At 36.0% G+C, this 12,760-nt stretch overlaps 2 protein-coding genes across 2 annotated transcripts; both read left to right on the top strand.

Moving 5' to 3' along the window:
• The first annotated feature begins 1,702 nt into the window (after positions 1-1,702).
• LOC145213584 (uncharacterized) lies at positions 1,703-12,619 on the top strand. Its single transcript, XM_080081926.1, has 14 exons — positions 1,703-1,768; positions 3,808-3,945; positions 4,013-4,092; positions 6,009-6,063; positions 6,123-6,232; positions 6,306-6,406; positions 9,771-9,900; positions 9,952-10,007; positions 11,042-11,096; positions 11,162-11,336; positions 11,394-11,495; positions 11,557-11,755; positions 11,924-12,039; positions 12,091-12,619. Exons 2-14 carry the CDS (start codon positions 3,834-3,836, stop codon positions 12,294-12,296), a joined length of 1,497 nt encoding a protein of 498 aa, XP_079938052.1. The 5' UTR covers positions 1,703-1,768; positions 3,808-3,833; the 3' UTR covers positions 12,297-12,619.
• LOC145213582 (putative ATP-dependent RNA helicase DDX41) lies at positions 1,735-3,806 on the top strand. Its single transcript, XM_080081923.1, has one exon. The coding sequence runs from the start codon at positions 1,735-1,737 to the stop codon at positions 3,619-3,621; it is 1,887 nt and encodes a 628-aa protein (XP_079938049.1). The 3' UTR covers positions 3,622-3,806.
• Positions 12,620-12,760: the final 141 nt, after the last annotated feature.

Below are 12,760 nucleotides of genomic sequence, written 5' to 3'. Positions count from 1 at the left end.
CTATGGTACCACACAACCTCTTTAGCTACGCCATGACAAAAGTCGTTTTAACTATTATGATTTTAAAACATTATTGTTTTTTGCACTCCAGACAAAAAGTCAGTACTGGGCTAATTCATTGACAGACTGGCAACCATGGCCGAGACAAACTTAAACCCCACCAAACTAAATATGATCTGATTGATTAAGTCGATTCTTTTCGGCAAAAACGAAAATTTGGTTTCGACCGTAATTAAAACAAAAATTTTTCCTACAAATTTTCCTAAAGAAACAGACATTATACATGGGCTCCTCTAAAATACGCGATCTACTAATTTATTGTAATCAAATGCGAATCAATGCAATGTTTATCGGTTTTAGTTGTAATGATTCCAGCCTCCTATGTCCTATCAATACGAAACCACTGTGTATGTTTTCCTTCACACCATTGCGCTGGTATAAACACCTGGAGATGTTACCACACATGTCAATGCGTGGAAGAAGAATAAGGCCAATGGAGATATTTAAAATTGAATAATTATTGTTATGGTGATTAACAAATAATCATAATGTTATGGTCCTGTCTTTCAGTCATGTCAAAAAAAACAAAAAAAAAATTATATGATTTTTTGCTTTCGAGTTATTTTTGTGATTGTGGACTTCATTGTATCTATAGGTAGACTACAACATCTTACAAATTGACAGTATTTATTCGTAGATGTATTGTTGTCCAAATTTATTATTGAACAACCAAAAACTTTTCAGAAATATTGATTTTTCATTGATCTTTTCAACGTTGATTGGCCTTTTTCTATATTTCATACTATCTGGTAGAGCTGCGTACTGTAGTACGTACCTTCTATTTAAATTAGCATATACACAGGGATGGGTTATAAGTAATTGAAAGTTTTATATTTTGAAATTAATTTTAGTGCCATTTTTGTAATAAAGCAGCCCAACTCTAATAAATTTTGCTTTTTAATATTAGTTAAAGCTCTTTGCATCACCTATCGGTTTTTATCAAACTACGATCTACGAGTACGATGTATGTTCTCAATAGCATAGTATACTCCGTAGATTTTCCCTGTAGTTCGGTGCTCGGGCATTACTTGATAATTTTTTTCAATCTGAACCAGTTAGGGCGCCACTCGAACCCGCACATCATGCCTTGAAATGAATTTTTAATTTTTTGTCGGGTCAGAAATGGACAAATGTTAGTTTCCACTTTCCAGTAATGGCATTTAGGAACAATGCCGACCGCCGTGATACCAATGTAATGTTGGTGTTTCTTACTGTTTCAGAAACTTGTTTTATTGTGCTTAAACAATGTGGCCGGTTAAACTCGGCAAACCAAAGCTTCGGAACATTACTACTTAAGAATCCATCAAATTGGTGTCAGATAACAGTAAATAAGAAAATTATAGCAAGAAACTAAGTAATTTGTTCAAAATAGGGATCTTGGTACTATAAGGTCGTATAAAAGCTGTATCTATCTTTGTTCTTTTATTGAAGAACATGCGGCAATAGATACTCCCCCCCCCCTCCCGCTGCCCCCCTAAAAAATCCTCCCCCAAAAAAACTTTTTTGTACTCCATTTACTAAGAAGCGATGCTTGTTTATTTATTACACAATAGGTGTATTCGCCAATAACGAGTTAGTAGCTAAAATTGTTAGGTAATTTTGACAGTCCATGTGTAGTTTTGACAAGTACTGAAAACTGTGTTGTTTTTTCATTGATTTTCAGTCAAGAAATCAATGGCCGAAAACAAGAAGTATCGAAAATCAGAAAGTGAGTCAAGTGATGATAATGATGATAATTATGTTCCTTACATACCACTCAAACAACGCAGAAAAGAGCAACTTTCAAAAGTAGCGAAAATTCTTAAAACAAAGACCGGCATCGATGGTGGAATACAGCAAGATAAACCCGACATAAGTGACAATATTTGTTGGAATGAGGAAACAAAAAATGTGTCATCACCAAGTACTTCAAATACTGATAACAGCGGCATGGTAAATTCTGGTGTGAGTTTATTGGATCAACACAGCACTTTAAAAAAACAAGCAGAAGTTGTAAAGGAAACAGCCAAAGATATTCAACTAAAGGAAGAACAGCGAATTTTGGAATCAGTAACTGAAGCAAGGGCTTTGCAATCAGTTCAGGACCTGGCTCAAGGTGTAACCTATAAAAAGGCATTAAAAACTGGCTGGAAACCACCTAGCTTTATTTTGTCTCGACCACAGCATGTTAATGATAAAATCAGATTTCACCTTAGAATTGATGTTGAAGGTGATAGCATTCCCCCACCTGTGAGGTCCTTCAGAGATATGAAGTTTCCCAAAAGCTTATTAACAGCACTAAAAAAGAAGGGGATTAGGAAACCGTCACCAATTCAAACTCAAGGGATTCCTGTTGTATTGTCTGGAAGGGACATGATAGGAATAGCTTTTACTGGAAGTGGAAAAACACTTGTATTTGTGCTGCCTTTAATAATGTTTTGCCTTGAGCAGGAAAAGAAAATGCCTTTTAGTAAAGGTGAAGGACCATATGGTCTTGTTGTTTGTCCATCTCGTGAATTAGCAAGGCAAACATTTCAAGTTATGACTTATTACAGCAAATGTCTTGAAGCAAGTGGACTTCCAGGTCTTCGCTTTGCATTGTGCATTGGTGGAATTCCAGCTAAAGATACTTTAGATGTACTACGAAAGGGATGCCATGCTGTTATAGCAACTCCTGGTCGACTTATGGATATGCTTAACAAAAAGATGTTGCATCTTCACATATGTAGGTACTTATGTCTTGATGAAGCTGACAGAATGATTGACATGGGGTTTGAAGAAGATGTTAGGACTATATTTTCTTACTTTAAAGGCCAAAGACAAACATTACTATTTAGTGCAACAATGCCGAAAAAAATCCAAAACTTTGCCCGGTCAGCTTTGGTTTGTCCAGTAACTGTAAATGTGGGAAGAGCAGGTGCTGCAAGTTTGGATGTCAAACAAGATGTTGAATATGTCAAAGATGAGGCTAAAGTTGTACATCTTCTTAACTGCCTGCAAAAAACTCCACCTCCTGTGCTTGTTTTTGCTCAAAAGAAAAAAGATGTAGATGACATTCATGAGTACCTGTTGCTCAAAGGAGTAGAGGCTGTTGCCATTCATGGTGGAAAAGACCAGGAAGAAAGAAGCAGAGCTGTTGATATGTTTCGTAACAAAGAAAAGGATGTCTTGGTTGCCACTGATATTGCATCAAAGGGCTTGGATTTTGAAGACATAAAGCATGTTATTAATTATGACATGCCTGATGACATTGAAAACTATGTGCATCGCATTGGTCGTACTGGAAGATCTGGAAATACAGGCATTGCTACTACCTTTATAAACAAGTCATGTGATCAATCAATTTTGCTTGATCTAAAAGCATTATTAATTGAGGCCAGTCAACAGATTCCAGAGATTCTGATAGAGTTGGGGCCTGCTGAAGATGCATATATTGAACTTGGTGGTGAAAGAGGCTGTTCTTATTGTGGTGGATTAGGACACAGAATTACTGAATGTCCCAAATTGGATGCAATTCGTTCAAAACAGATTTCAAACCTTGGGCGCCAAGACTATTTAGCCAACAATGCAGCAGATTATTGAAGATATTTGATTTCCAAGAATTACCTAAATAAATAAAAATGTTTTTGTTGTTTTTGTGGCTTAAGCATTATGTGAAGTTTATTTTGGATGCAAACCAATTAATTTATGTATACACCACCATATTATGTTAGGGCGCAAAATTAAGTTTGTTTTGTAACTCATGCTCAAACAATCTTGTTTTTCTAGATGTTATGTTTTTTTACTTCTAAGACATGGATAAACCAATGCTGGGTGGTTGTTGTGTATGTTTGGATGAGCGAGGTTGGGCTGAAAACCCTTTGGTTTATTGTGATGGGCAAGTTTGTACAATTGCTGTGCATCAAGGTTCTAAAATTTTTGCACTAAAATATTAAAGTTTGACAGCACTGTTAAGGCATTTTGTTTTTTACAGCATGTTATGGAATTGTGGATGTGCCATCAGGTCCATGGTTCTGCAGAAAATGTGAGCTAAATGAGCAAAAGGAAAACATTGTGAGTGGAATATCAAGAATATCCTAAAAAATATATATATGAATGGAATTCGTTTCATGAATGAAACAGACTATCATATGCAACAATTAAACACTAGTAAAATGCTGTAATGTTACAAAATACTAGGCAGTGGCATGTCCACTATTTTGTTTGGTCAGGAAAGAAAGCTGCAAACTTTGGGTGTTATGCCACTAGAAACATCCTAATGACAGTAAGCAATTGGTCTATTGTAGCGCAATCTATTCTCGTAATGCACAGAATTGAGTAAATATGGCTTAACTTGTCATTGCTTGTAATACCTAAAAGGTTTTCTGATTAAAAAATTATGCTATGTGGTGTGTCTGATTAAATGTTGACATATAGAATAGGAAAGCCACCTGCAATAAGATAATTATGGGTCCCCTTCCCTGAAGCATCTTGATTTCACTATGTGTTTCTTTTTTCTGTAGTGAAGTTTGTCCATGCACTTTTGGCAACAAATCTTTGTTGGATTTGGATGAAACTTTCACAGATGGAAGATATGGTTATGTAGATGTGCCTTTTGGTTTGTTTGACTCGATAGCCCCAGTATTTACCCCGTTAGACCCCTAAAATGGGTGAAATTTGAAACAATGTCTGAATTGGATGAAATTTGGACAGTTTGTTCATTTTGCCATTTTAAGGCCTCGATTGTTGTGTTTCACCCTGTAGCCCCAATATTTACCCCACCAGCCCCCTAAAATGGGTAAAATTTTAAACAATGTCTGAATTGGATGAAATTTGAACAGTTTGTTCTTTGTGTCATAATTAGGTGTCGATTGTTGTGTTTCACCCTGCAGCCCCAATATTTACGCCACCAGCCCCCCCAAAAGGGTGATTTTTAAACAATGTCCGAATTGGATGAAATTTTGACAGTTTGTTCATTTTGCCATAATTAGGTGTCGATTGTTGTGTTTCACCCTGTAGCCCCAATATTTACCCCACTGGCCCCCTAAAATTGGTGAATTTCTTAAACAATGTCTGAATTGCATAAAATTTTGACAGTTTGTTCAGTTTGCCATAATTACATGTCGATTGTTGTGTTTCAACCTGCAGCCCCAATATTTACCCTACTGGCCCCCTAAAATTGGTGAATTTCTTAAACAATGTCCGAATTGGATGAAATTTTGACAGTTTGCCATACTTAGGTGTTAATTGTAGTTTTTCACACTGCATCCCCAAGATTAATGCCACTGGCCCCCTAAAATGAGTGAATTTTTTAAACAATGTCTAAATTTAATGAAATATAGACAGTTTATAAAATACATCATCCATTGATCTCTTTTACCCTGTGAGCCCCACCTTCACCCCAGTAACCCCTAAGTGGGTGTAATTTCTAAACATTGGCCAACTTGCATGAAATTTTGACAGTTTGTGGAATATGGCATTTTTAGGTGTCGAATTTGACGTTTTACCCTGTAGTCCGATCAGTTACCCCACTAGCCCCTTAAACAGGGTTAACTTTTTAAACAATGTCATGAAATTTAGAAAATTTTTATAATATTCTATTTTGAGGTGTTGATTGTTGAGTTTTGCTCTGCCGTCCCACCATTTACCCCATTAACTCCTGCAATGGTTAAATTTTGCAAACAATTGCCGAATTGAATGTGACTTGAATAGTTTGTACCTCATATAGCATGATTGTGTCTGCAGACTTTTTTATCGCCCTGTTTAAACAGATAGCACCAAAATTTATCATAGTTTTTTTGCCAAATGCATGATTTACAACTTTGCATGTGTGGGGGACCCATGAGTTTCTGCTTGCAGAAACAACTAAGGCTATAAAAGACAGTGGCTGGTATGGGACCTATTAAATAAAGTGTACGTAGTGTATGTGCAATGGCAATATTTGCTGAGCCACCCTTCTAGTTAATAACACTGTCCATTTTTGTGTTAAGGCATGCGATCTTTGTCCACATCAAGATGGTGCTTTGAAAAAGACTGACTCTGGGGGTAAGAAGCAGAATTGTAAAACTGTAGCAAACACACTGTAGGATTTTAATTTGTTTCAGGATGGGCACATGTTGTTTGTGCTTTGTACATACCAGAAATTGAATTTGGCAATGTAAGTACAATGGAACCAATTGTACTGTCCAAAATTCCACAGGAAAGGTTTGACAAGGTGAGTAAAATTGAAAATAGGAATGCAGTACAGTATTCACTCAGTTGTTGTTGCAATTTAAATTGTTTTGTAGGAATGTTATATTTGTGCAGAAAAAAATAGCACCAAGAAATCAAGGGGTGCCTGTATGGATTGTGCCAAAGCAGGTTGCAAGCTCAATTTTCATGTTACATGGTAAGATTGGTTTACGTTATTGTGCTACCCCTCCAAAAAAGGCCCATGCCTTTTGTTTTTGTTAAAAATATAACTTTTCCCACTGAAATATTGTTGTCATGACATTAGTCTATGGCAGTGTTTCTCAACCTTTTTTCTTGTACCGCCCCTTTAACGTGTCGTAATTTATAAACACCCCACCCCCCTCAAAACTGACAAAAATCAAAACGATTTTTTTTTTCACAAACAATATCAATGCAATAATTAAGAGCTGACTGTTTAACAAGCCATGTTTTAGCACTTAATTATAAATATTTTAATGGTTAATTTAACATGATACCACTAAACAGACAGTGCTTATTGCTTTTAGCTTGGTTCATGTGATGGGCCAAAACTGCAATTGTTTTGTTTGGTCGAGCAGCAAGCATCTCACGTTAACGCTTGGTGTGTTGTGACGTCAGAAACATTTCCAATTCCTTGTTTTTACTTTTAAAGGCCCCCTTTTTAACCCCCGGGCCGTACTTAGCATGTATAGGTCCTTTCTGCATAACACATAAAGAGAAACAATGCCAAGTGAAACACCGACGTTTTTTATGTAACAAATTGCAACTGAGATTGTTAAAATTATTTGATGATTTTGAAAACAGTCACTTTTATTCTTGGGGACCCAACTTCTGTATGTGAGCAGTAAACCAATCACATGTTCAATTGTGATGTCACAAAACCGTTAGTGACTTACCTGTTACATTATTGTGTAATAAACAAGTAATCAATTCATAGCACGGTTTTGTAGTGATTGTCTAACACAGGGATCACCAAACTTTTTTCACTGCGAGCCGGATAACATTAAAATGATCTTGCGAGGGCCACATAGGTTGCAAGCCCTAATGCTTGTCTTTCCGGGACCAACAAAAAGGCAATCTTTATAAAAGTCAGATCGTGCTACTGTCAAATAGTAAAATTATTTTGAAAATTATAGAATCTCTTCCACAGGCAAAACTCATTTATTCCATTACAATTAACAATAGAAAGCCATTTGTTTGCGCACAATAATAAAGGCATTGACAGTTTTGGTTTAGTCTGTGATAATACAAACAACTTTTGGATCATTGTATGCGTTCTGTAAAATTAGGTGAACTTAGTCCTACATGTTGATGCAGAAATACTTTTACAATAAATTAAATTTTAACGTTTAACTCAAGCTTTAGTTTTTCCAAGATATATATTAGGACCAAACACTCGCGCAGGCCGGATGAAATGACGTCGTAGTTTGGTGACCCCTGGCCTAACGGCTCAGTTAATGCGAGCGCCGAGCATCAGAAATTGAGATGCTCGGTACCAAGTACTCGGGTTCTAGCTCGGTTCGGCCAAGCACAAGTCAATTGCTACCTGCAGATTTTGCTTTCAAAGCGCAGACAAGCCCCGACAAATGACGCATTGTGATTTGTAAAAAACGCATTGTGACATCACCATCAAAAACACACAGCAAACAAAGTACACAATACAGTGAATACTTTGTCAAATCGACTTTTACTGGTGGCTGATGGAAGAAATATGACAAAAATGACGTTTTGTTTCGTTTTACCTGCTCTATCAATTCCCAGCGCCCCCAAATCGCCCAATTATTCTCCACCGCCTCCTTAGTGAGAGCAAACGCCCCCAGGGGGGCGCTGGCGCCCATGTTGAGAACTATTGGTCTATGGCAGGGGTGGGCAAACTTTTCAGTGCAAGGGCCGCATTCAAAAGTTTATAATCTTACCGGGCCGCATAGTATTTCACCAACGACCGCCAATTGCTTGCTTGTTGTTTTGTTTTAAAACAACTGATGCAAAGAATAAGGTTTGTATCATATATATACCAAAAGTCGCCTAAAATGCTCTGATTAAAAATTTCTAACTTGTGCATAAATTTAGCTGAACGGAGCTAACTGTTTATGACATCATAAACTGTGTTGTGACGATTGCAGTGCCTGTTTTTTCGCATTGTTTGCACATAATAGGCGGATAAAAAGCCTGGCACATATGGTTACTAGACTGCTAATCTTTTTTCCAGTCTCACAAAATCTGTTTTAGCAGTTTAAAAATCAAAATATTTAGCAAAATAGATTGCGGCCGCAGGTTGTGCACCCCTGCGCAAAATTATTACATAGTATATTTTTAGCTTTATGCAAATATGTTTGTTCATGACTGTACAAACATTGGTTGAAACACTACAATTGTAATTGTTTCAAAAAAACAAGCGTTTGTTGCAACAAAGGCTGAACCACGTTTTTTGTTAATAAAGTCCGAGTGCCAACATTAAACAAAAAATACTGCAACGACCTAAACATGATCCAAAGTGACCAAAGTTTGGGCGTCAACAGTGCAAAGTGGGCTGTTTTTGAAAACATGAATCGCTTTTACTTTTATCGAACGAAGAAATTGTGTCAAGTGACGATTTGCATAATAACGTGGCAGAAACAACAGGCTAAAGCACGTGAAAAGTATCTGTGTTTAGTTCCAAAGTATCGAACGGGTACAGATACTGGACATGGCATGGTATCGGCAAGTCGCACCCACGGTATTTTTAAAACTCTGCGCCTGTGCTCATAGTACTATTCAGCGTTACTCGGAAACATTTGGCGGGCCGCATAAACTCCTTTGGCGGCCGCATGCGGCCCGCGGGCCGTAGTTTGCCCACTCCTGGTCTATGGCAACAAAGATATATGCTATCTCTTTAATTATCTGAAATATAGTAATCATGCTAACGCCATAGCATAGATAGGGGTTCACCAATCTTATTTTACAGAAGGTCGTGTAACTTTAAAAATGTTACATAAGGTAACATACAAGCAATAATGTAGCTTTTTCTAAACAGGGGTATGCAAGCAATTTTAAAGGGCATATGTTTTTCATTAAAGATGGTGCAGATGTTAAATTGTAAGTTTATGTGTATATTAAAATTCTTTTTTCTGGGCAAATTCTATTACAAGTAACATACGAAGTCAATTTGCATTTTTTTTTAACACACACTGTTTGGGCTTTTTTAAACACGCAAGGCTGGGGATTTGTAATTAAAAATTTAAAATAACACTAAAATCTCAGATACCTGGGCTTGAATATGTGCACAATACAATGACATATCTGAGGACTTTGGAAATGTGTTCAACCACAATGGACAAACTTTTAATTATGCTTGATAAAAAAAATCGAATATTTCGGTCAAAATTTAAAAGATATCCAAAGAACCAACCCTGCACCGAGTTTTACTATTTATTTAAAGTTTTTTATTTAACTGATGCAAATGAAAATTCTTGAAGTTTATATTTCTGTCAAGAACTATTAAATTATCAAACATAAGACTTTCAGGGATGTTTTTTGTAAACCTGAGATTAACATTTTTCTAGTGCTCAAATTTCTGGCCTTTTATGCGAGGAAGCCGGCAGTAGCAACACTACAAAATACTGTGGGTATTGTGCTCATCATTTGTCAAAAGGCAAAAAAATGAATCCCTTCAAAAGCTTGGCATGTTCAAAAGTAAGTAAATGTCAAAAAAACAATGTGGAGATTAAAATATTGCAATTTTAGGTCTACAAGTTGTCATCATCATCTGAGGAAGCTTCACCTGTAAAAGAACTACAAAGGTGACCATACAATGTGAAACCATTGTTTAGCTACATGTCATGTTTGCACCATAAGTTAACCCTTGGGATAATGTGTAACAATTCCCAAAACCATAAAGGGTATAACTTGTAAACAATTTTCAAATTGGATACAATTTGGACAGTTTTGTGTTGTCAATTGATGTATTTTACTCTGTAGCCCAATCATTTACCCCTAAAATGTATGGAATTTCTATGCAATGTTTGAATAGGGCAGATTTTCAAATATTTCATTGTTCAGTGGTGATTTGATCGTTAAGTATTACATTAAAATCTTGAAGTGCCACTATTTACCCCACTTACCTCTAAAATGGGTGAACATTTCGAACAATGGCTGAACTGAATGAGATTTGAATAGTTTGTACCTCATACAGCATAATTATTTGAGAAGAGTATTGATTGCCATGTTTCTGATAGAACCAAGCTTTGATGGTTGTCTCGTAAAATGCATAATTTACAACATTACATATCTGCTTGCAGAAACAAATGTTATAAAGATGTTGGCTATTTTATTTTGAAATGTTGGTTTCAAAACGGGCCACGGGTATGTGCAATTGCAGTATGTGCTTCTAGTTTCACCCTTCCAGTATAAACTAAAAGCTATATATTAGTTTAAAGTAAACTACTAATGTAGAATTTTCTTTTAGTGTGTTTTGTTTTACTTTAAAATTCACCTGAAATTATATTTAAATGATAGGCTATAGTTAAGAAATGGTCCAGGTTACCTGAATTTTTTGAATAGGTGATTTCATTTAACTGGATAATTTTTGTAAAAATGACAGAAAAATGATTATGTGGATATTGAGACTGTTCGATTAAAAACAAGTACAAACCATAAATCATTTTTTGAAATAACAAAAGTAAATACTTCGCCGATTAGATGGATTGTGACAAATGTTTCCATTCTTTTTGCCCCGTATACTAGCATTAAAAATGTAACACATAACATGAGTTCTGATACTATGTAAAATGTAGTAACATAAAACTGACAAAGTTTTTAAAAATGGTTTTCATAGAGATTTACTGCAACAAGACATTGAAGAACCACTACAAGAAAGTAATATCCCAACGGTTTGTTTAAATTTGTGACTTATATAGTTTAATATTTGTTTAATTAAACATTTTTGCACAAACAGGCTGTGACGACTGACACAACTTCCACCAGCAGTACCACCAATATTACATGTGAACCAGACACCATAGATTCAAATCCAACAGAAGCAAATGTTACTTCTTTACATCCTTTATCAACACTTGCTGAGGCAGCTGCTTGCGCTATTGAACATGAAAAGGAAATCAGAAAAAGCATTGGTGACAGCAAAAAAAAGTAAAATGTGAAGCTTTTTGTTTAATAAGTAAAATTTGTAGAAAGTTGTCAAGATAAACAAGCAGTGATGAAGAAAAAGCGACAACCAATCAACAAAGGGGAAGGTTTTAAAAAGCTGAAAAGGAACATAAAGAAACAACAAGGTAAGCTTAGCTTGCAAAATATAGTTGTTCTTGTTTGTCACAATAAAATTGTTTACTACAGATGAATCATCACGGCTTAAAAAGAAGCCCAAAGTAATTGAACCACCACCAGAAAGACAATCAGCAAATAGCAATGAGATGCCAAGCATTTTGGAAGATGTTGGATATGCAGTAGCACCTAAACACAGTGTCATAAGTTTGTCATCATTTGGCGATGCTAGTATAATACCATCGGAGCCAGCGGACATAGGAAGACCGAAGTATAAAAATTTATGCAATGGAGACAGCAGCCACCAATTGCTGCAGCTTATACACCCTTGTTTCTTTTTTTATTGAAGTGTAAAGGGCTATGTAAAACTTTGCTTTTCAATTTTGTCATAATGTTGCCCCTCACTGTGGAGGTACATAATGTAGGGATTTTGTTTTAGGTCTGTCACCCCTAATCCAAACACCAGAATAGATGGTTTAACTGCAATGGAGCACTTGATAGGACAGCAACGTAATGACTTACTTCAATTTTTTCAAGAATTTGGATCCCCAGATGGTGTGTGGTGCATTTTTGACAAGTTTGTGGGAAAACTAACATATATTTTAGTTGCACCAGTGCTGGACTCTCTTCAACGTATTCGAGAAGAAAACAGCAAGCTGGAAAGGACAATTGACAAACTTGCCCACAGACGTGACCAGTTACTAGCATTGAAGGCCAAACTTTCTATTCCATTTAAAAACACTCATATATCGGGTGGCGTCGTAGCTAAACCAGAACTCAGAATAGACAACAAACCATTTTCTCAAACTTGAGACTTTTTACCTAATGTGGTTGATTTTAATAAACCAAGCGTAAGTAAAACTTGAAAGGCTAGTTGTGCATTAGCAGTGGTAACTTTTTTCTACCCTGTCCCCCCCACTCAGCTTGCTGATGAAGGCTTTTACAATAAAACCAGTTGATCATCTTCAAATTTTCTTTTAAGAGTAATCAGTGTTACAACAGCATTACTACATATTTCTTATGCTTCTTAAAGAAATACAACCAAATTTTTGAATTTTAAAGAAAAGGCTTTTATGTTTTACCGTTGCTAAATGTATTCCTGTTTTTGAATAAAGTTGACCCAGTTTTAACTGAATACATTTGTTGTTCACCCTTTATAATTACAAATGTACCAAAGAGCAAACTGGCACAGTACGCATTATTAAACATAGGAATAAAAAACTTTCTCCTGATCATAATCTGAATTGCTGCTTCGAATTCAACTGCAGAACTACTT

This window comes from Phallusia mammillata, chromosome 2, assembly GCF_965637545.1.
Source record: "Phallusia mammillata chromosome 2, kaPhaMamm4.hap1.1, whole genome shotgun sequence".
Taxonomy (NCBI): Eukaryota; Metazoa; Chordata; class Ascidiacea; order Phlebobranchia; family Ascidiidae; genus Phallusia; species Phallusia mammillata.
The sequence above is the reverse complement of the archived record's forward strand: the minus strand, read 5'-3'. Positions and strand labels throughout refer to the sequence as shown.

Coding starts and splice junctions, on each gene's coding strand:
- LOC145213584 (XM_080081926.1), top strand. CDS start 3,834: ATGGATAAACCAATGCTGGGTGGTTGTTGTGTATGTTTGGATGAGCGA. Junction 10,008..11,041: donor CCTGTAAAAGAACTACAAAG/GTGACCATACAA, acceptor TGGTTTTCATAG/AGATTTACTGCAACAAGACA. Junction 12,040..12,090: donor AGAATTTGGATCCCCAGATG/GTGTGTGGTGCA, acceptor CATATATTTTAG/TTGCACCAGTGCTGGACTCT.
- LOC145213582 (XM_080081923.1), top strand. CDS start 1,735: ATGGCCGAAAACAAGAAGTATCGAAAATCAGAAAGTGAGTCAAGTGAT.